At 40.4% G+C, this 20993-nt stretch overlaps 2 protein-coding genes across 4 annotated transcripts in view; one reads left to right on the plus strand and one right to left on the minus strand.

The window, feature by feature from the left end:
• Nucleotides 1-20993, minus strand: part of dock1 (dedicator of cytokinesis 1) — a 284293-nt gene that overhangs the window by 113636 nt on the left and 149664 nt on the right. The window lies entirely within an intron of this gene.
• The window catches only part of insyn2a (inhibitory synaptic factor 2A), a 41803-nt gene that overhangs the window by 5895 nt on the left and 14915 nt on the right, over nucleotides 1-20993 (plus strand). Inside the window, exons 2-3 of one of the 2 annotated variants that reach the window (XM_047159206.2) lie at nucleotides 6087-7275; nucleotides 11947-12018. In XM_047159206.2, coding sequence (XP_047015162.1) covers nucleotides 6092-7275; nucleotides 11947-12018 — 1256 coding nt within the window. In that variant the 5' untranslated portion in view covers nucleotides 6087-6091. Of the gene's footprint in view, nucleotides 1-4354; nucleotides 7276-11946; nucleotides 12019-20993 lie in introns of those variants that run through there. The other variant, XM_017483521.3, reaches the window with a different exon arrangement.

Here is a 20993-nt window from a genome sequence, read left to right on the forward strand (position 1 = left end):
AGCCTCTTTTCTGCTAAGTGACAACTTAAACCAAATCCATAGGCATTACCTCTCCCATCACCTCCACTCATCACGTAAAGGCTTTATATCGGATTTACACGTGATACTGAAGATCTCGGTTAGCTTCATCAACGTGTGGAAAAGTAAACAGCTTATTCTGAAGTGGAACAGTGCAGTGCTTCCTGTTTCATCTTATGCAATGAGGTCCTGGATCATTAGACTACTCTCCTCCACAACCACCACACCTGGTCCATCATGAAAGACCACCATGCGTCTCTCTTTCTACCCTTCATTCTGTCAATCCACGCTCTGTCTTTCATTAGTGCACGTCTCACTTATCATCATCATCATCTCCTCACTCATTATCTCTGCTCATCTGTGCTTCACTCTCGTTAAGGGGGATGAAATGGCTGCATTTTGGAGTAGGCGCGCTGCAGGGGGCTGCTCCTGCTACACATTTCATTTCACTTTCACACAGCTGAGAATCGGAGAGAGTGGGAGACCAGGAGAGTGTAACAATAAGGCCTACTCAGATAAACAGTGATGGGGAAACACGGAGGAAAAAAAAAAGAGTGGTCGAGCCTCATCCCCGTTACTAATCACATCTCCTTTGCATGGAGAGAGAGAGACAGAGAGAGAGAGAGAGAGAGAGAGAGAGAGAGAGAGAGAGAGAGAGAGAGAGAGACCGCATACCATGCCCTCCTGACTTAGACAGATGGTGACTGGTTAAGCAAGAAGACATTTGATAACACCCTAACTGATCCGTTATGACCTTTTTTTCCCGACTGATTTATTATGAAAATGTGCTATTAAAACCCTAAGAAATATCCCAGCAGGATATTTCAGCAGAAATAATATTTCCCACCTTATACAAGTGTGTGTGTGTGTGTGTGTATGTGCGTGTGCGCATGTGGACAAGCGCGTGCTGAAAGAGCACATGCAGCTCCCTGGTGTGTTTCATTTCTATTCCACAATGACTCAAATGAGACGCCATTGCATATTGCCCCTGGCCATGTGACATGCTTTAACATTCCGCACTGAATCTCAGGCAGAGCATGCAAAGTCTAACCCACACCACACACCCGCCCACCCACCCACACACAATTATCCTTCCCCTCATATTCCCCAGCATCCAGCTCCCAACCAGGCAAAGCCTAATCCATGCACCAAATATGACACACAATGTGTTTGTGGAAGCATCACTAATCAAGCATGATGCTCTGGTGTGATGGGGTCTATAGGGGTCACCCCGAGAGAAAACGTCTCCGATCTCTGTTCGCCACACGAAAGAATCGTCAGAGCATCGACAGATTACCTTTAATGGAAGGAAAGAGAAAGAACAAATCGTCAGCTGCAAATAACGTGCAGAATTCTTCTCAAGTGTCCGGTCTGTAATGTCTGTAATGTAATCAGTGAAGACCCAAGAAGCTAAAGCACACTTTTAAGAAGGACCCAGGCATCCTCTAGCATTAGAGAGCGATTAACTGACACGCTAATGCCTCAGAGTGCGCTCCACTGATGACCAGTGCAATTACTATTACTCGGTCCAACACCCACACACACACACCCCTCCCTACAGTATTGTGTAAATAATTTAAAACCTACTTTCCTATTCTAGCTTTAATATTGCACAAACATACAAGCTACCAAACAAAGATCAAAGCCATCCGCTCATCCATCACTTCTCCAGAAATAAATAAATAAATAAATAAAAATTCACATTATTGCCCTGCATGGCAGTCTTGAAAGCCGCACTAATCAGCGTTAAAGAACAGAACCACCAGATTGAAATAGATAAACACAGCCAAGGCCAGAGCTAAAGCCGGATTAGTGCTGCTGCTGCAGCAATGTCCAGAACTCATACCAAACGTCTATTTTTCAGAAGCAGCATTGCAGGATGACTTGCTCAATGAAAATAAGGATTAGGATAGGAAAGGATTTTGGAACGAGGGCTTTTCTGCAACAGATGTGTGTCATACCTTAGGAGTTTGAGGACTCCGCACAACCTGATCATTTCACTGGCCAAATCCTGTTTTATATGTTATGCAGTAAACATGTACGCGGTGGCTTGGGAAAAGGTGCTTTGACAGCGTTCTAGAAATATATACATTAATTTAAATAAATAAATAAATAAACCCCAGTCAATAACACTTCAACTTTAATAATATGTGTCACCAAGATTCTATGGAAATATTTTACCTATTTTTTTAGCCTTGGCTAGGCTATCTTCCAGCAAAGATCATGCTGGGTAAGGAGCCAGGTTAAGAGTCTCGTCTTACATCACCATGCAAAGGAAGAAGCCCATCTCATTTAGAGTCCACTCCACTGGCTCTTTGCCACCACTAAGATCTATAAACAGGCCCCGTGAAGTCTTGCGGAGAGAGAGACAGGATATAAAAAAAGAGGCATGAGCAATAAAATGGGAGCTCTCCAACATTAATCATCAAGGAGATTCAATCTACTGTAGAAGCTGACTATTGTTTCCATTTAAAGAAGGGTAGCACGTGATCTTTACGCTTTGGAAAGGAACAATTTATGGCGAGAAAGCATGATTTGAATGCACAATAGGAGAGCGAGAGCATGAGACAGCAGCAGGAAGTGTGTCAGAGAGTGTGCTGAGATGCTTAGATCAGATATAAGCCAGTTCACTTAACTGGCAGTAAAGGATAGATGAACAGAGGGGGATGCAGGAGAGAAAATGCATGTGGTATGAGTCTTTGACTCAATGAGCGATGGATTTAGCATCATGTTGAGTGTGTTAGGAAAGAACAAGGCAGGGGGATGCATTTACTACAGTCAGATAGATAAACAGAAATGTTCTTTTTTTTGTACTTTGCCTAAAGCAGGGGTCTGAGCTGAGAAAGAACCATAGACAGGGAAAAGAAAGAAAAAAAAAAAACACACCACCTTTTTTTTTGGTAGCAGAGAGCCACCAAAACTTTTCACAACAAAACACAAACTGTGCTTTTTCTATTCGTTACCAAACCAGGGATCAAGGTTGCAAGGGTAGGTGTTTTGGTACCTGATCAAAAACAGTACCAAGAGGAACTGATGGTACTCATAGTGGAGCTAACATTGCTGTTCATTGCAGAGTGTAATGATACAAACAGAACCAATGGATACGAGCATCACATTGTTATTTTATTTGAAAGAAAAAGCAAGATCTTGAACTCAATCTGGTCTCAAGACATTTCTGCATTGACTTGTCTCTAACTTGTCTATGTCTTGGATCACCTATGGCATGTGGTTGTCTCAACCAAGAGTTTAAAAAAAATGTTTGTGCTGTCTTTTCTTTTTGTGTGCTCAAAGTCTGACAAGAACACAGAGTAATAATTGGCACAATGCACAAATGAAGCGAACTAGTTCATCTTAAAACAACCCTGTTTCACTTAATCAAGAACTTGCATTGATTAGATGGGGAGGTGGGCAGGATTATATTTGGAGCTAATGGCTGTTTCTCAATGTGTTCTTATGCGATCTTGTGTACTTGTTTCACATCATCCACTGCCGAAGTCCGATTTCAATACTCAAGAACCCAAGCGCGAGGGATGCATGAAATTACCCGGATGTGTTCTCGATAGTTAGGATGCAACGGATGCAGACCTGAGCGCACCGAACCCGCTTAAGGTCCCAGAAGTCATTGCGGAAAAACATTAGATGATGATGGAAGCCTGACCCATACCTGCAGTTTTAACATTTTTTTAGTTACAATAATCTAAAAAAATCAAAATATGCATCTAAAAAGAATGATTCTGATATATGATATAGATTGATATATGAGGTTGTATTAAAGCCCCTCAGAAAATGTATCCCTCAGAATTATTGTAATTAAACTACGCTAGCCTCCATTCTGAGTATCAAAACTCGTTAGCTCAATTTTTAGTTAACATGAGCCAGTTAACAATAAAACTGTTAACCAGCTGGAACATATTACTTAGTGAGCACTGAAGAGATGAGGACACTGTACAACTACTAGAAATGTGCTGGGACGGTCCATTGCACAACAGGAAGCTCACAGCACATCTCAATTCTCGCATAGAGGGGTTCTATGTCCTCCTGTCCTTCCGAGTTCGTTCTTTCAAGGTAGCCTAGCAAGACCGGTCTACACGAGAACCCAAGTTTGTTCTTTGCATTGTTAGAGTTGTGAAACAGCCAAAGTCTTCAGGAACAGGGTTGGTGACCACTGATCTAAAGGTCTGGCCCAAAAAGGGTTTGGGGTTTTTCAGTCTCGACCCTCACTCACTCCCGCATTCAGGTGGACTCGAACTCGACTTGGTCTCGACCCCATTTAGACTCGGTTAGACCTGGTCTTGGAATTGTCTAAAGGACTATTTATTTAAAAAAAAAAAAAAAAAAAAGCACAAAAACACTGATATGTTTTGTTTTCTAATAATATGCTGCAACAACGTTACAGAGATTTATTTTTTTTTTTTTAAATGTATTGATAACATCCATATCGCTTTTTTATTTCACCATACTTTTACAGACTTTTCCCTTTGGCCCCACTTCATATTTCTGTCATATCATTGCCTACATTAGAAAAGGTTTTAACCGTGCACGCTTTCATGAGTTATGCTGTTGAAGCCAAAATAAAGCTAGATAATGAAATGGCTAATCAAACAAAAGAAACAATTTTCTATAAAGCACTTCTTCCATGTTGGGCTTGATAGTCACTTTCATGGTCGCCATTGTAACTTGTCCAGCTGCCTCTCAATATGGTAGAAAGCAAACTAAGTACTGTTGGTTACAATAAACAACATCTAAAATGCAGGAAATCAATATGACAACAGTAGGAACATCTAGGCATCATTCCCACCCACAGAGCCAGACAAGATCAATCCAAAGACTCCACTTACCAGACCATATTCGAATTCCATTCTGCGCCATAATAATTTCAGCAATGATACTAAATAAATAATTAAGCCAAGCCAGGCAGCATTTTCAGCTGCTGCTTGAAGCCTTGGTGTTCTTGCATTAATGGAAAAGGCAACAACCACTTGCGTAACAATGACCACTCTAGCAAAGCACTTTCCCTACTTGCACAAACATATGCCACTTGTTCAAGAGTAGTGTTTTACAATCATGGCCCTGAAGTACCCCTGTTCTGCATATTTTACTGAGCTCCCTGCTCTTACACACCTGGCTGAACTCTAGCTCATTAACAAGCGCTGCATGCTTTTAAAATGAATTTGCTGGAATGAGGAGGACAAGAAATTAAAAAGGTTGAAAGAGATTAAAAATTGTTGCAAAAACTTCATGTCAAATATTAATCTTGGTTTATTTTGCTTCTACAAGTACAATTCAGGTACTCTAACCAGTTTATTTTTGTACCAAGGAGAGCTCATTGTTTGTTTTTGTGTGTGTGTGTGCGTGTGGCTCCTGCCTGTCGGGGCTTCGAGCTACAAGCTGTTAATGGTATCAGTGGATGACACTGATTTCATAAAACAGGATGGCTGAAGGCACAAAGGCCTTGTCTTTACCTGTTTCCCACATCCATCTCACCTTCTATCCCTTCCTCCCAGCCTTCAGTGAATGAGTGAGTAAATGTTAATGGACATAATCTCTGTCCATGACACAATAAAACAAATAACTTGTTTTCAAGAGAATAAGTGTAAATTAGTAGCTGCTCCAACCTTTGTGCAATCCTGAGCATTCAAATATCCCTTTATTTCTATTTATTTACGTTGTCGGTCATAAAAATAAATATTTAACTGATTTAATCCGAACGAGATTAGCACAGGAAAAATAGGTCATGGTGAAATTGCTTGATCACCGAGCAACTCGTCTCTCTCATGCAAGAGTGGTTCGGTGGCAGCAGGACATCTCATTATTCTGTAAATATGTGAGGGCTTCAATTGGGGAGAAGGATTACGAGATCCCATAAAACATCCATGAGAATCAAGTCACAGGCTAAGACAACACTTCTGAGAATGCCGTCCTTGATATTAACGCAGGCAAGATGAGTGGAATAAAAATGGAGGCTGAGATAGACTGAGGTAGGCTCAAGTAGACAGGACTGAGAGGCTAACTGAAAGAATCAACTCCGCCCAATTTTAATTTCTGTTCTCTGTGTTTTTCTTTGTCAGGAACCATGGTGAGCAAAGAGGTTGGTAAATGCATGCTCACCAACTCTGAATCGGACTCTGAGGCGGCACCCTCTATGGCCCTGGAGGTGAAAGGACCGCCAGATGCGAGTCGGCAGGTGCGCAAGCGCAACAAAGCCTTGCAGGTACGCTTCAAGGACATCTGTGAGGCCCAGAGTGAGCAGGCAGCTGCGGCACGGGGAGCAAAGCCTGCCACGTACAAAGTGCCATACCGTAAGTACATGACCGTTCCAGCCCGAAGATCCATACCCAACGTAACAAAAAGCACTGGAGTGCAGACCTCTCCGGACCTGAGGAAGCGCTACCAGACTTTCCCACTGGAGAGGAAAAAGGGTCAAAGTGTGAAACATGCAGCCACAGCAGAGACCTATAAGGACCAGGATAATGGATATGTTGTTGATGTTAAGAGGGCCAAAGCAGCTGAAGGGGGGAAGGAAGAAACATCGTCTCACACTGTACAAAAGACCAAAGCTTTGATGCACACTAATGAGTGCATAGCCACCATAGAGCACCACTCACATGCTGCAGAGCGTACAGAAAGGACACTGCTGCCCTGTCCCTCAGAGAACCAATCAAATTACCAGATCTGTACGGTGAAGAGCAAACATCGAAAGAGCTTCCAAAGGGACTCGGAGTCATTGGACCGCTCAGGAAAATGGCAAGTAATAAATTCCGAGGACAGAGATGGCAGTACACTGCCAAACTCTAGCTCCAAAGTGACGAGCCCCGTAGCCTGGAACTCCTTAACGCAGGTGGAGTGTCTGGAGAGCCCGACAGCACGTAGCAAGCGCAAAAAGGTTCTGCAGCTAAATGGCCTGCAATCACAGACACTGCCGAGGACTGGCTGCACCACACAAGTGCAGTGTCATGCTGGAATGATCTCTGCTCGGCCCATACAGGCAATGGAGGAAGCAGCAGCGGCACCGGTTGCTGCTGCACCTGCCGTCGCTCTACCACCCACATGTGAGGCTGGGACAGGAACAGTACCAGGCACAGGGAATCTACAGGTGAATAGCGAGGCCTGTAAGCAGATAGTGCCTGTGAATCAGGATAAGGATGTAAAAGCACAGTTGCAAGCCATGGAGAACATGATCAGCTCCAGTCAGGAAACCATCAAAGTACTGCTGGGAGTCATTCAGGAGCTGGAAAAAGGAGAGGCTCTCCGAGAAGGGTAAGACATAAAAAAAAAAAGTCATTATACAGCAAAGTACTTCAGGGAAGATCATTTAACAGTCTTTATTTTTATTAGCAATTGTATTGCTGTAGAAATTTCACGTCATTCCTCCCAGGCTGCTCATGGGCCCGTGTGTGATAACAGTATTACTCGTCACCCCCAGGCTACAGGTTCATAACAATCAAGATTGTAAACTCACAATCAATCAGTCTGTGCAATTGAGTTACCAGGACTCTGTTCAGGTCCAAGCCAACGCCAAAAAAGTTGTAGACTTTTCTTTCAAAAGTCAGTCACACCGTTCCCAGTGATAGGCAGGGGAAAGGCAGGGAAACCTGATGGTGAGACTGAAATAAGCCGAACAGTAGATGCTAATGCAGGAAATACACTACCGGTCAAAAGTTTAGACACACTCGTTCCTTATTTTTATTTAATTTTCTCCACATTTTAGAATAATAATAATAAAGTCATCAAAACTCTGGATTAACACAAATGGAACTATGGGAATTATGTTGTGATGAAAAATCACCCCAAAAAATCTAAATAATTTAATATTTTCGCATCGCCCTTTTCGCCTAGAATTTCCAGAAATGTATTCTTGGCGTTTCCTCACCGGATTTCTTGAGGAATTTCCCTGAGATGCTTTTTAAACAGTATTAAAGGAGTTCCCACCTACGCTGGACTCTTATCGGCTGCTTTTCGCAATGTTTCGATCCGAGTCGTCCGTTTAATAAAAAATATTATTTTGTAAAAAAAATGTTAGTTTTTTTTTAATGAAAGAACCGAATATGTTGGTACGAGTATATCTTTATCTACGACACCGATTTCAAACATTTAATCATACGCCTTCAGATCAAAAGGTTTTTAAGATCGTGCGAAACATTTCAGTCGAGCGTCTCCAAACTTTTGACCGGCAGTGTAGAGCAGCAAACTAATCTTCCATTGAAAGAATAAAAATGTCATTGCAATTCACCTCAGCAAATTGGGCATTAAAATTGCACTTTAAAATACACCAGTGGCATATTAATCAGCCTCTCACTTATACAAAAATAAATAAATAGCTTGCTCTCTGTCGGTCTCCTCGATCCTCCTAAGCTGAAATCATGCTTATTTGCATGTATAATGGCCTAATCTCCTTATCGCTACAATCAGAAGATTGAGCAGTTGGTGGGTGAAATGCCTGATTTGCCCTCAGTGACACGAGTAAAATATGCCATGGCATATTTAGCATGCAGCTTGCCAACTGGGCATGACATAGCAATTAAGTGGTCACAGACAAGACCTACAGAATGGTAGGGTCTTAAGAGAGAAATTAGCTCTTTTCAAGGGCTGCTTGCACATACTTTAGAGGAGAGAGGTGCTATTAAAAGATAGCATCTATCATTTGAGAGTTTGTCAGGTTACGTGAGTGTAAAGCCAGGTAGCAAGGGCCACCCACATGGACGGACACACACAAGCACGTGTTTTAATTCTGCAGGGATTAAAGTGGACACTTCTACATTGGCAGACGACCAAGGGAGTGATTAAACACTATTTCTTTATGTAACCCAAAAGACAATTTGACCTGGCTAGTGGTGTAGACTTCACCAAACAGTCTAAGAGGAAACAAGTAAAACCACAAGTTGATACTGACTGCGTTTACATGGACAGCAGTAATCTAATTACTGACCTTATTCTGAATAAGACAATGTTGTGATTAAGGCGTTTACATGAGTCGCTTTTAGAATACTCCTTTCATGTTCCCGTTTTACATGTTCTAGAACATAGATCGAGTAACGGTACACGTCATTACGTCCCCGTGCCACGCCGTCCGACGTCCCCTCCAGAATTTCACATATCGACACACAGTTCGTCGTCGTTATGGTACCGTATACAGTTTTGGGTGTTTTTAAACTTATGAAGGGCTTGATAATTAGCTGAATCAGGATAATTGAATCTGGGGATTGATAAACTACACATTGCTGTTCTCCTACAGAAGTGCAAATGAGATTCTCTGCTGGAAGCACAGATGGATGAGCCTATAGGTGTTCCTTCATGTGCCTACATGTTGCAGGATGAAGATAACACACTCCAAAAACATCCTGTGCAAAGTCTTGTCATCCTGTCAGTACAATTAGCACTCTCTTTCTCCTCTCTCCATGTGCCAGACTGGCACTGTGGCCCTCCCCTGGGCTCCTCTGGCAACGCTATACATCACTGTCCCCATTAGCCACTGCAAACCGGCCTCGGAAGAAAAAAAACCCCATGCGTCAGCAAACACTGCATCACTCACAGTCCAGAGCCAACATGGCTGCCGCTTTCCTTCTGCGCTCGAGTTTGAAACTCTGAGCAGTGTTGGCAGGATGCAGAGAGGTGGTGCAGGTGGGGTAAGTTGTTAATGGAGAAGTTGGCGTGAGTCTGACACCCAGATAAAGCAAGCTGGATGATATTACTGTCACTTAGCGAGGCTGATTTAGGGAGACTGAGGGAGGAACGAAGAGACAGGATAGAAGAGAGTGGATGTCTTGCCAGCAAAATCAAATCAGACTGCTGTAAACACAAGGTCAGGCTCTTCACTGCATTCTGTTTGAAGGTCAACAGGTCACCGTGTCTCACAGCTATAGCTTATACACATAAGCTGAGCAACTGAAACGATTTTCACAGGACTGGCACTAACTGGTCCTAGCGTGATGTAGTTTGACATGACCAAGTGTTATGCTGATGTACAATTTTGATGCATGAATACATTACATTTGGTGATGTATGAATAATGTTTTTTGTAAATAACAACAAATTCAACCATGAATTCAATATCTATAAAGAAATGCAACCACATTTTCCCAAAATAATCAAATTGAGAGCAAAAGAAATGGTCGGTTAGACAGAGGAGCAGTTTTCTGATCTTTATACACTCACTTTGCAAACAAATTTAGGTGATTAGGCATTAATCAGTGATTAGTGTGGTTGATCAGTGCAGGGTTGAGAGGTGGGTACACACATGCGCCATTAAATTAAATGCTTAGTTAAATACTGCTGTTAATCCAAAATGGAAAAAGAAAAAAAAAAATATTAAAATGTACCTTTCCTGGTCATTGGGGTGGTATGCCATTGGTACCTAGGATTACTCTAAAAGGTGACTACAGTTTATTTACACCAAAAATCTCTTATTTTTATATTTATTTATTTATTTTAAAAAATTACATCATCCGTTGCTATGTTAAAGGTACAAAAGATAAACGCTACCACCCCAGTGACAAGAAAATTTTGCATCCTACAGTTTACACTTCACATTCCAACACCACCACTTTACCCTAGAAACCGAACACTAATGAGCTGAGAAGGCTCGATGACTTGTTAGCGCCTAACTAATCCCCCCTTTCTCTAAATGCAATCCATCTCTTACAAGTGAAGATAATTAGTAGTAGTCCAGCATCAGTAGAAAGGTCAGCTATTTAGTCACTCGGGATAACAGTGCCGACTCAGCAGTCGTCAGCATAATAAGTAAGGAATAACACGTTAGGGGACACGCTTTTATAAGAAATGAATCAGTGATGGGGTGGTGTGATGTGGCCTGACACAAAACAGAGTTAATGTTACCACCCAGGAGAGGATCATTTTCCAATATCAGCATGTCTGGAAGTGTTTTATTCCTCTTACACCAGTGATTTGCCAACAACTACAGTTTTTCCTTTATTACTGAACAACACTTCATACTTCTAGTACATTTAAGGTGGGAGACAAGTTCGTTTCTGATATCACTTACACTATAGCGGAAGAAACAGTTGTTCCTTCACAATCTCTCTCTTTTTTTTTTCTTCCAAACTCTACCTTGACGTTAATAATTTAAATAAAGCAGCTTGTCACGTTTCCAAGAAACTTTTCTGTGGTGTAAAGTTGACAGTTAAAAAGTGCTGACACCGGAGACTCCTTCCATAAATGTTAAGTTTCCTAACAGAAAATGCCACCATATCAATAAGTACACAATTTTCTTTAAGACAAAAATATATATTATTAATGCTTATTATTAGACTTAGATTTCATAAAACATTGCCATAAAGGCCCCAGTGAATGAGCTGTTACTATAGAAACAACAATTTTAAAACAATGAGTTCACTGATCCAACCCTATAATCTGAAATACAGCTGGAGTTTCTGTCAGAGCTGCTATTAGAGAAGATTAAATCACCGCCTTCCGACCAATCAGATTAGAGAATTTAACAGCACTGTGGTATAAATGTTAATTACAATAGGCTGCTTGATTACGTTCTTGAGTGCATAACTGCAGTATGTATGTATGTATGATGTGTGTAAATGCATTTTCATTCACGGTTTTTCCTCAATACATAGTTGAGCATACGCATGCCGGGATGCTTATTTAAATACTGACGTGAAGCTGCTCCATTAAGGCTGCATGAGCGAGGGTTAAAGTGTGTTACTAATGTGAGTTACTACAGTTGTTCTAACCTATGAGGACACATACAGTCCTGCAGAACCTCTGCAAGAAGCATGTGTACAGAATGCTAACATGCAACATCCGTGTGTGTGTGAGTGTGTGTGTGTGTGTGTGTGTGTGTGTGTGTTAACCTTGCGCTGATACTAAGGAAGGACAAAGCAGATGACATGTAGGTTTTGGAGGGTGGACTGACTAATCCGGACTTCCTAATGACCCGTCCTCTCTCTTTATCTCCTCCAGTCTCTCCTATCGGACCGGGCAGGACACAGCCAACTGCGACACATGCCGGAACAGCGCATGCATTATTTACAGGTTGGCTTCTCTCCCTCCTTTACCAGAGAAGTGCTGCGGTTTACACTTTTTTATGTGTGAGAGAGACCTAAGAGTAAGTTCTGAGCAGTGAGATGACTGTTTTTGAAAATACCTGTAGAAGATAATGATGTCTGTAGCCCGTGGTGCCGAGCAGGACAATTCTGGGTTGGTTTAGAGTGCTTGGGTCTTAGGAGTGTTTTGTCTGTGAGTAGAACACAGCAGGGGGAAAGGTTTTGCCGACTCGTCAGGTGAAATCTCATTTTGGCCTGGAGGTGTACACATACTGTAGAGGACGTGCAGAACGTTTTCTATTATGTATGTAAGCAAGTTTTTAAAACTCAAAAGTATTTCTATTTTGCATTTATCTCAAACACAACTTATACCACGTTTAATTATAGTTATACCGCCTTATTATTAGCCTAGACTAGTCCAACTAGCAGTCATTCCATGTTTAATAATGATAGAAATAGTAACATTATTAATGAACTATATTAAGAGTCCTTAATGACCTAGTGGGCTATATTATAGCAGTTGGAACGACCTTAACCTTGCCCAATCTTAGCCAATACAATATATCTTTATGGACTAATGGACTAACTATCTATCAGCATCATCAACAGCAGTCTCGGTCTCATCACCTCAGTTACATGTCAGTCATTTGACTGATCGCTGTCCGCCTACACTGGTGCTGAAATAATCACTGACTATTATTATGATTGGTTAGTTCTGTTGGCTAAACTTCCAATTATCTTTTTCTTTTTTACTTATATGCATATTTTGCTTGCTGCCATCTCTACAGTGTGCATCACAGATTTTGACAGCTGGTATTTAGACCAAACTGAATCTATTGGCTTTATGTCCGTTTCGCTAAGGCACAAAGCCTTGATCAAAGAAATACATTTTTGGATATTTTTTTATCTTAAAAAAATATATATATATATATATATATATATATATATATATATATATATATATATATATATATATATATATATATATATATATATATATAACACACACACAGTATCTCACAAAAGTGAGTACACCCTTCAAATTTTTGTAAATATTTGATTATATCTTTTCATGTGACAACACTGAAGAAATAACACTTTGCTACAATGTAAAGTAGTGAGTGTACAGCTTGTGTAACGGTGTCAATTTGCTGTCCCCTCAAAAAAACTTAACACACAGCCATTAATGTCTAAACCACTGGCAACAAAAGTGAGTACACCCCTAAGTGAAAATGTCCAAATTGGGCCCAAAGTGTCAATATTTTGTGTGGCCACCATTATTTTCCAGCACTGCCTTAACCCTCTTGGGCATGGAGTTCACCAGAGCTTCACAGGTTACCACTGGAGTCCTCTTCCACTCCTCCATAACGACATCACGGAGCTGGTGGATGTTAGAGACCTTGTGCTCCTCCACCTTCCGTTTGAGAATGCCCCACAGATGCTCAATAGGGTTTAGGTCTGGAGACATGCTTGGCCAGTCCATCACCTTCACCCTCAGCTTCTTTAGCAAGGCAGTGGTTGTCTTGGAGGTGTGTTTGGGGTCGTTATCATGCTGGAATACTGCATACTGATCATGCTCTGCTTCAGTATGTCACAGTACATCTTGGCATTCATGGTTCCCTCAATGAATAGACGTATGAGTGCTGCCAGCATTGCTGCAGAGGTTGAAGGGGTGGGGGGAACCATGAATGCCAACATGTACTGTGACATACTGACAGCAAATTTAGACTGTTACACAAGCTGTACACTCACTACTTTACATTGTAGCAAAGTGTTATTTCTTCAGTGTTGTCACATGAAAAGATATAATCAAATATTTACAAAAATGTGAGGGGTGTACTCACTCCTGTGAGATACTGTATATATATTTAAATAATTAAGCCACTTTAGAGAAAGTACACTCTCCCCTCCATAAACATTTTTAACCCACCAAGGCTGCCAATCGTTCTGGAACTAACTTTATCCATCAGCTCTTGAATTGCACAGTGTTTGTAAAATCCAATAAATTGTCTGAAAACAACACAGATAACTCATACTTCTAAATTATGTCCTCATAATGCATTACTATCATTATATGCTATTACTACAATGTTTGGGATTCCCCCCCCAGAAGCCTGATTCAGTTTTTCAGGCCCTCTAAACTAAGCCAAGCAAAGAGAAATCACCTACAAAATGCACTATGAAAACATCAATACAACCCTATGAATAATAATAATTTAAAAAATAAAAATAAAAAACCTTTTACAGGTTTTCAGCTGAAAGCAGCAAGATTTTGACAGATTCAAAAATATTTCTGTTTGTTGCCTTTTTTTAAATTCTGCAAAAACAACACATCTCCAGCATGTGACATTTGCTCATGTGCCATACGATTTGGCACAAACAACAAAACATGCGCAGGCCTTTTATCTATGTAAGAAAGCCCAAAACGCCTATGTGCGTATACACACACTCCCATAAACTCAGTCACGGCCACAGAAAGGTGTTTACACCGTTGTGTTTGCAGGTGAGGTGTGAGAGGAATATCAAGTGTTGCTGTCTGATTGCTTTTGTCTGAAAATCCTGAAATCCTGATCAACACTGAATAAAACATTAAAAGTCTCAGTGAGCAATTGCAGAAATATTGCCTTAGAGCTAGTGCAGTTTACTCAGTGTACATGTTAATGGCTGTAATCTTGTGGCGTTGTTGTTGCTTCCCTTGTTTGTCTTTAGTAGGAGGAAAGAAACTGAAGTTAGTTAGAGCCATTCCTGAAGGTTTGGGGGGAAACTGTATTGTCAGAATGATGGGCAGATGTTAAGCGATCCAGACATCCAACCTCTCCCAGAAGCTATATACAATATATATACATATATATATATATTATATACAATAATCCGGAAATCCGCACTTCACCCCCAGACTACACTAAAGTGAACCCCTGGTTCATAGGGGTCAAAATATCAAGTTTAACAGGTGACATTTGTTTATTAGCATAGCTAATGTTATTTAAACCAGCTGGCTAGCTGCTAAGGAGTTACTCTATTGATGTCCTACGTGATGACGCCAAATTCCCTGTAGACTTGCTTAGACTTGTAATAGACTAAAAAAATATTTAAATGAATTGAATGTAATATAGTACTACGTATTAAGTACATATACTAATGTCACATTTAGCTATTAGAATTGAGACAGCCAACAATATACTTCAGAATGAGTGTGTATATGAGTGAGACGGGGTTGCAGGGGTGGTGGAGCTACCTCCGTGAAATGAGTTTTTGCAGGGTGGGATGTCGGAGTTTATCCTCTTCTCTGCTACTATGCTTTGACCTACATTCCCAATAAAATCAATCACTTCTTGTGAATATCCCTCGCAATAATTACGTAACGCAATCCTCGGTCACGAACTGGACAGTGTGAGAAGACATGGTGATGATCAAGATAAGCCCTCTGCTTCTCATCAGTTCAACTGAGCTTATTAGGTATACATACAGAAGCACTCAAACTTAGCACAGACCCACTCAGAGAAACGTGTTCTACTTTTTTTTTTTTTTTTTTTTTTTTTTTTTTAAAAACGGTTACCTACTATTTTAAAATAAAAATGAAGACAGGATTCCTGATACAGATTTGTACACTTTGTGCCTTCACAGCCACACTCATGAGGAAGCTTCACCCAGGAAGTTTTCCTAAACTTCCCAAACAGAACAAGCTCCTCACTGCTTCTCCTAAACGCAAAGTCTAAATGAGAAATACCTGTTTGGGGGAAACAATTAGATTTTATAAAAGCTGCGTGTTTTATTATATGCTTTCAGACGTTTCTTCCAACAAAAGTCTGCTTTAAAAACCGAAAAACATGCTACTGTTTCTTGTTCTTATTTTGTAATATTTTGCAACACATCTTATTTTGAAACCATGCTAAAATTCTCTCACGCGTTTATTACACATGGGAGAAATCTTGAGCCAATCCGACTGGAACTTGAGACAAAACTAAATAGAAGACTGTAAAAATTTGTTCGGATGTTTAGAAACTACACGAAAGCCACACAGCTCTACGTCGACAGAAGCGACGGGCCAATCACAGTAGAGTATGCAAATCATATGCAAATGAAGCTCTGGTGTGATGTACTGTAGATCAGGGGTTCTTCGATGTTTATGCAGCCAGGAACGCCCTTTACAAAAAAAGCCAATGACTCATTCTGATTTATTTTACAAACTTAACACTATTGAACCTATTATTATAATTATTCATATATTAGGCTCATTATGCAAATGTGGAAATTAATGTTTTGGCTATTTACCGAAGAGATTTCTTGAAAATGAACAAATTTTATTTTAAGTAGACAAGCTGATAATTATTGGGTTATTGTTTTTGAGTTACTGAGGTGTAGATTAAACCCATTTACTTCAAGTGACCAATAAAAAATGGCTAATCAATTAAGTATAATTATACTAATTCTAATAATACTGCGTTGTGATTTCTAGACTTGTGCAATATCCGAAAGCCCACAGAGCTATTTCTCACCATTTTAAGCCAAAATATTTCAGTGCCATCCCTAACAAATATAGTTTACTAACGTTAAGCATACCGTATATACTAATTTAACGTTAGCTCATACATTGATAAATTTTATTTCTCATTATTAAACTCAAAATATTTCCCATTTGCCTTGAGAAAGTGAGCATGTGAGATTGGGGGAAGTAATTCCAGGTGGCGTAATTTAGAGTTCAAAACACCTGCGCAAATCATTCCAGGTTCATATGTCGATTGGTTCGTTTCTCAGACCCTACTTTGAGAACAATTGATGTAAATAACACGTGTGGTTTTGAACTATGAAAACACTCCTGATGTTCAACAGTGAGATTTCACACATCTTAAAGGGGTCATGACATGAGAAATTAAATTTTCCTTGATCTTTTGACATAAAAGAGGTCACTGTACCATTAAAACATCATGCAAGTTTCATAGCGTAACACGTCCTCCTCAATACAGAAAGAGCATTCATTTATCCAAGCTCTGAAAACGACTTGTTTTGGATGTGGCGGGATCTGAGACATCACACGGGCAAACACATTTGCATATGACTGATCCTACAGAAAGACATCGACAACTACTTTTACATCATTGCACCACTGGCCCCGCCCACTGGTGCTCAGTCACTGAAAACAGTTCCACATATGTTACAGCAGGGGGCGTTGATAATTAACCGATAAGCTAAAATGTTAGCCAATAATAGCAGTGTGTGGTTACACTGTCCTTTAAGTCTTAAAGGTAAAGGATACAAAAAACAATCATTTCAGCCAGAGGGTCAGAGACAGGGTGGGAAAAAGATCATAAAATCACTACATTTTGTATGTTTTCTGTGCAAAAAAACAAAACAAAAAGCAACATTTTACTAATATACACCTCAAAGAAGATAATAAAATAAAAAAACATCATGACTCCTTTAAAAACTTCCAAATAGTCAAATTTTGAAAACAAAGCCAGCAAAACGAACTTTGATGTAAGCTAACTAAGGTAATGAGGGATCAGTTTTCATCCTGCACATCACACCGATCTTAGGAGCATAATTTAAAAATGTTCGAATGGAAGAATGAATGAATATCCTCATACACAACAATACAGAAATAACAGACACAAGGAGAGACAGAGTATAACTGCTTAAACTATTTCTGTAACGAATTCGAATCTATCCGGAATAGATTGTGTGCGTGTGTATGAACGTGTATTGGTAATGGTTTAAACCCATTGCAGTGTTTGGAATATACTTGTCTAAAATTCTCTGATTAAAGGTCAGGGTTTGTATAGTAAATGATTCTACTATTCACTAGTCTTTCCATAAATGGATAGGAAATGTGTAATTGTTGATCTGGTGAAAGTGGTGATCTGGTTTTTATAGGTAGCCTATTTGTGTGATTTCCTTCATAAGATGTGCGACACAAATTCAATCCGCAGCCCAGAATCAACGTGTGAGGCGATGGAATGGAAGGCAGCGGTCTTTCTGAACATTACACACTGAATGCAGCAATCCTCTAAATAGGTGACGACTGCTGAATTTAAGTGAGGGAGCCGGAATCAAATTTATTCGCTCCGTTCAAAGAGAAAGTGGATTAACCGCTATCTAATTACATACAGCACCGTGACGGCACTCCTCGTAAGTGTGTGTGTGTGTGTGTGTGTGCGTAACAAGAAATGAAAGGCAACGATATTATATAATTTATAACTGTCACTCTGGAAGCGTTATGGTAATACGGAAGAAATGAAACTTATCCGTGTGTTAGAGAGTGTCTGCGCGCATGTGAGGTGTCTGTTAGAGCTGCAGCGTGCATAGCTGTACATCCCATTACAACAGTGTGTGTGTGTGTGTGTGTGTGTGTGTGGGGAATACTTCCTCCAGAGGTGTACAGCCACCTCAGTAGTAATATCGCCTCTGAATTCTCCTCTCATTACCCATCTTCAACCTCCTCATCTCATCCCACCGGCCCACCACAAGCTGAATGTATGAGCGTGCTATGTGTTATATTGAGCCAGAAGAACAGAATATTAAATGTAGGAGATGAGGATGAAGAGGATGACTCGATGCTTTTCATCTTCCCATTTTGTTCTCCCTAATCTAGAAATCCTCAGGGAAGCAGCACAAAGGGAGCGTACAGCCATGATGGAGGATGTCAGAGTGATTTTTTTTTATTATTATTATTCATCCGGCTGTGAGCCATTGCCGCCTTTGTGGAATTCTCATCATGTGAGGAATTATTTCAGAGAAGGAGACTTCTGTTAATGTGATGAACATGTGCAAAAAGAGTGTGAATGGGACTTTGTGGGATGCAGGACTGGTGTTCAGCAGGCTTTACTGCTACTTCTACCCCAGTGTTGTTGAACTCTCAAATCTATTGGTCAGAGGATGTGGATTCATTTTCATTACAGCAGCTCGAGTAGTGATGGCTAATTTACAGGAACTTGTATGGCGGACAAGGTAGATAATCAAAGTCTAACGATAAATCTATTTGAATGATCATTTAGCACAGAAAAGCATATAGTTCTTGATTGGGTAAAGTTTTCTGTTAGGAGATATTTAACATTCATGGAAGGAATCCCCAGTGTCAGCGCTTTGTAGCAGTCAGTATGTTTTCCGCCACAAGAAAGTCTTCAGGTCTTTTTTTCTTTTACTTTGAAAGCCTTAGTAGGAACCAAGTTGTCTCATGGTTCTTAAAATGTAATGTGAAATGGTTTAGGATGTCCAGATAAAAGGAAATAATTAACTTCAGGATGTTAACACGTCACCCTGAAGGGTATGGATTATTTTCACAGCATGCCAGGCATTATTTGTGTTGCCATGAAGTTACTGAACTGTTTAAAACCTCAGCATAATTTGATACGACATATACAGTGGTGCTTGAAAGTTTTAGAATTTTTTTTTTACATATCTGAATAAATATGACCTAAAACGACATCAGATTTTCGCACAAGTCCTAAAAGTAGATGAAGAGAACCCAATTAAACAAATGAGACAGAAATATTATACTCGGTCATTTATTTATTGAGGAAAATGATCCAATATCACATATCTGTGAGTGGGAAAAGTGTGTGAACGTCAAGAATTAGCAGTTTAATTTGAAGGGGAAATTAGAGGCGTGAAGTGATTTCCATCAATGGGATGAAATTCAGGTGTGAGTGAGCACCTTGGATCTATCAGAGTCTGATCTTCACAACACATGTCTGTGGAAGTTTATCATGGCACAAACAAAAGAGATTTCTAAAGAGCTCAGGGGGAGAAAAAAAAAGTTGGTGATGCTCATCAGGGAGGAAAAGGTTACAAAACCATCTTTAAAGAGTTTGGACTCCGGCAATCCACAGTCTGACAGATTGTGTACAAATGTAAGAAATTTAAGACCATTGTTTCCCTCCCCAGGAGTGATCGACCGACAAAGACCGCTCCAAGAGCAACACGTATAATAGTCACAAGATCACAAAGGATCTCAGGGTAACTTCTGAGCAACTCAAGGCGTCTCTCACATTGGCTAATGTTAATGTTCATGAGTCCACCATCAGGAGAACACTGAACAACAATGGTGTGCATGGCAGGGAGGCAAGGAGTAACCCCTGCTCTCCAAAAAGAACTTTACTGCCTGTCTGAAGTTTGCGAAAGATCACGTGGACGAGGCAGAAGGCTGTTGGAAAACGTTTTGTGGAGGGATGAGACCAAAATAGAACTTTTGGTTTCAATGAGAAGGGTTATGTTTGGAAAAAGGTAAACACTGCATTCCAGCATAAGAACCTTATCCCATCGGTGAAACATGGTGGTGGTAGTATCGTGGTTTGGGCCTGTTTTGCTGCATCTGGGCCAGCACGACTTGCCATCGTTGATGGAACAATGAATTTTACCAGTGAATTCTACAGGAAAATGTCAGAACATCTGTCTGTGATCTGAATCTCAAGAGAAAGTGTGTCATGCAACAAGACGATGACAATAAGCACACAAGTCGTTATACCAAAGAAAGGGTTAAAGAAGAATAAAGTTAATGTTTTGGAATGGCCACGTCAATGTCCTGACCTTAATCCAATAGAAATGGTGTGGAAGGACCTGAAGCAAGCTGTTCATGTGAGGAAACCCCCCAACATCACAGGCTCGGGGGGGGGTTAGGGAGTGGTTGTTAAATTGTGTCCCTTAAATGTCATATCAGACTTTTATCATTACAGGGCTAAAAAGGATGGGGGGGGAATAGTGGATTAATTACAGCTTCCTGTATCCTTATTACATAACACAGACTTTGAAGAAGAATTGGCATGAATGTTGTCCTCTTTTACCCAGCCATGATCAGCTCCAAACTCCTCCTCTTCACCTTATTTCTGCTGGCAAGTAATAATCACAGACTAAAATGTGTCGCTATCAGATCAGTGTCAGTTCATTACTGGAGGACGATGCTTGATGTGCGGGAAAAGTGAGGTGCCTCGCTTGCTTTATTACCCAGTTCCACTCCTAACCACCATGTTA

Source organism: Ictalurus punctatus, chromosome 13 (genome assembly GCF_001660625.3).
Source record: "Ictalurus punctatus breed USDA103 chromosome 13, Coco_2.0, whole genome shotgun sequence".
In the NCBI taxonomy this organism is placed as follows: Eukaryota; Metazoa; Chordata; class Actinopteri; order Siluriformes; family Ictaluridae; genus Ictalurus; species Ictalurus punctatus.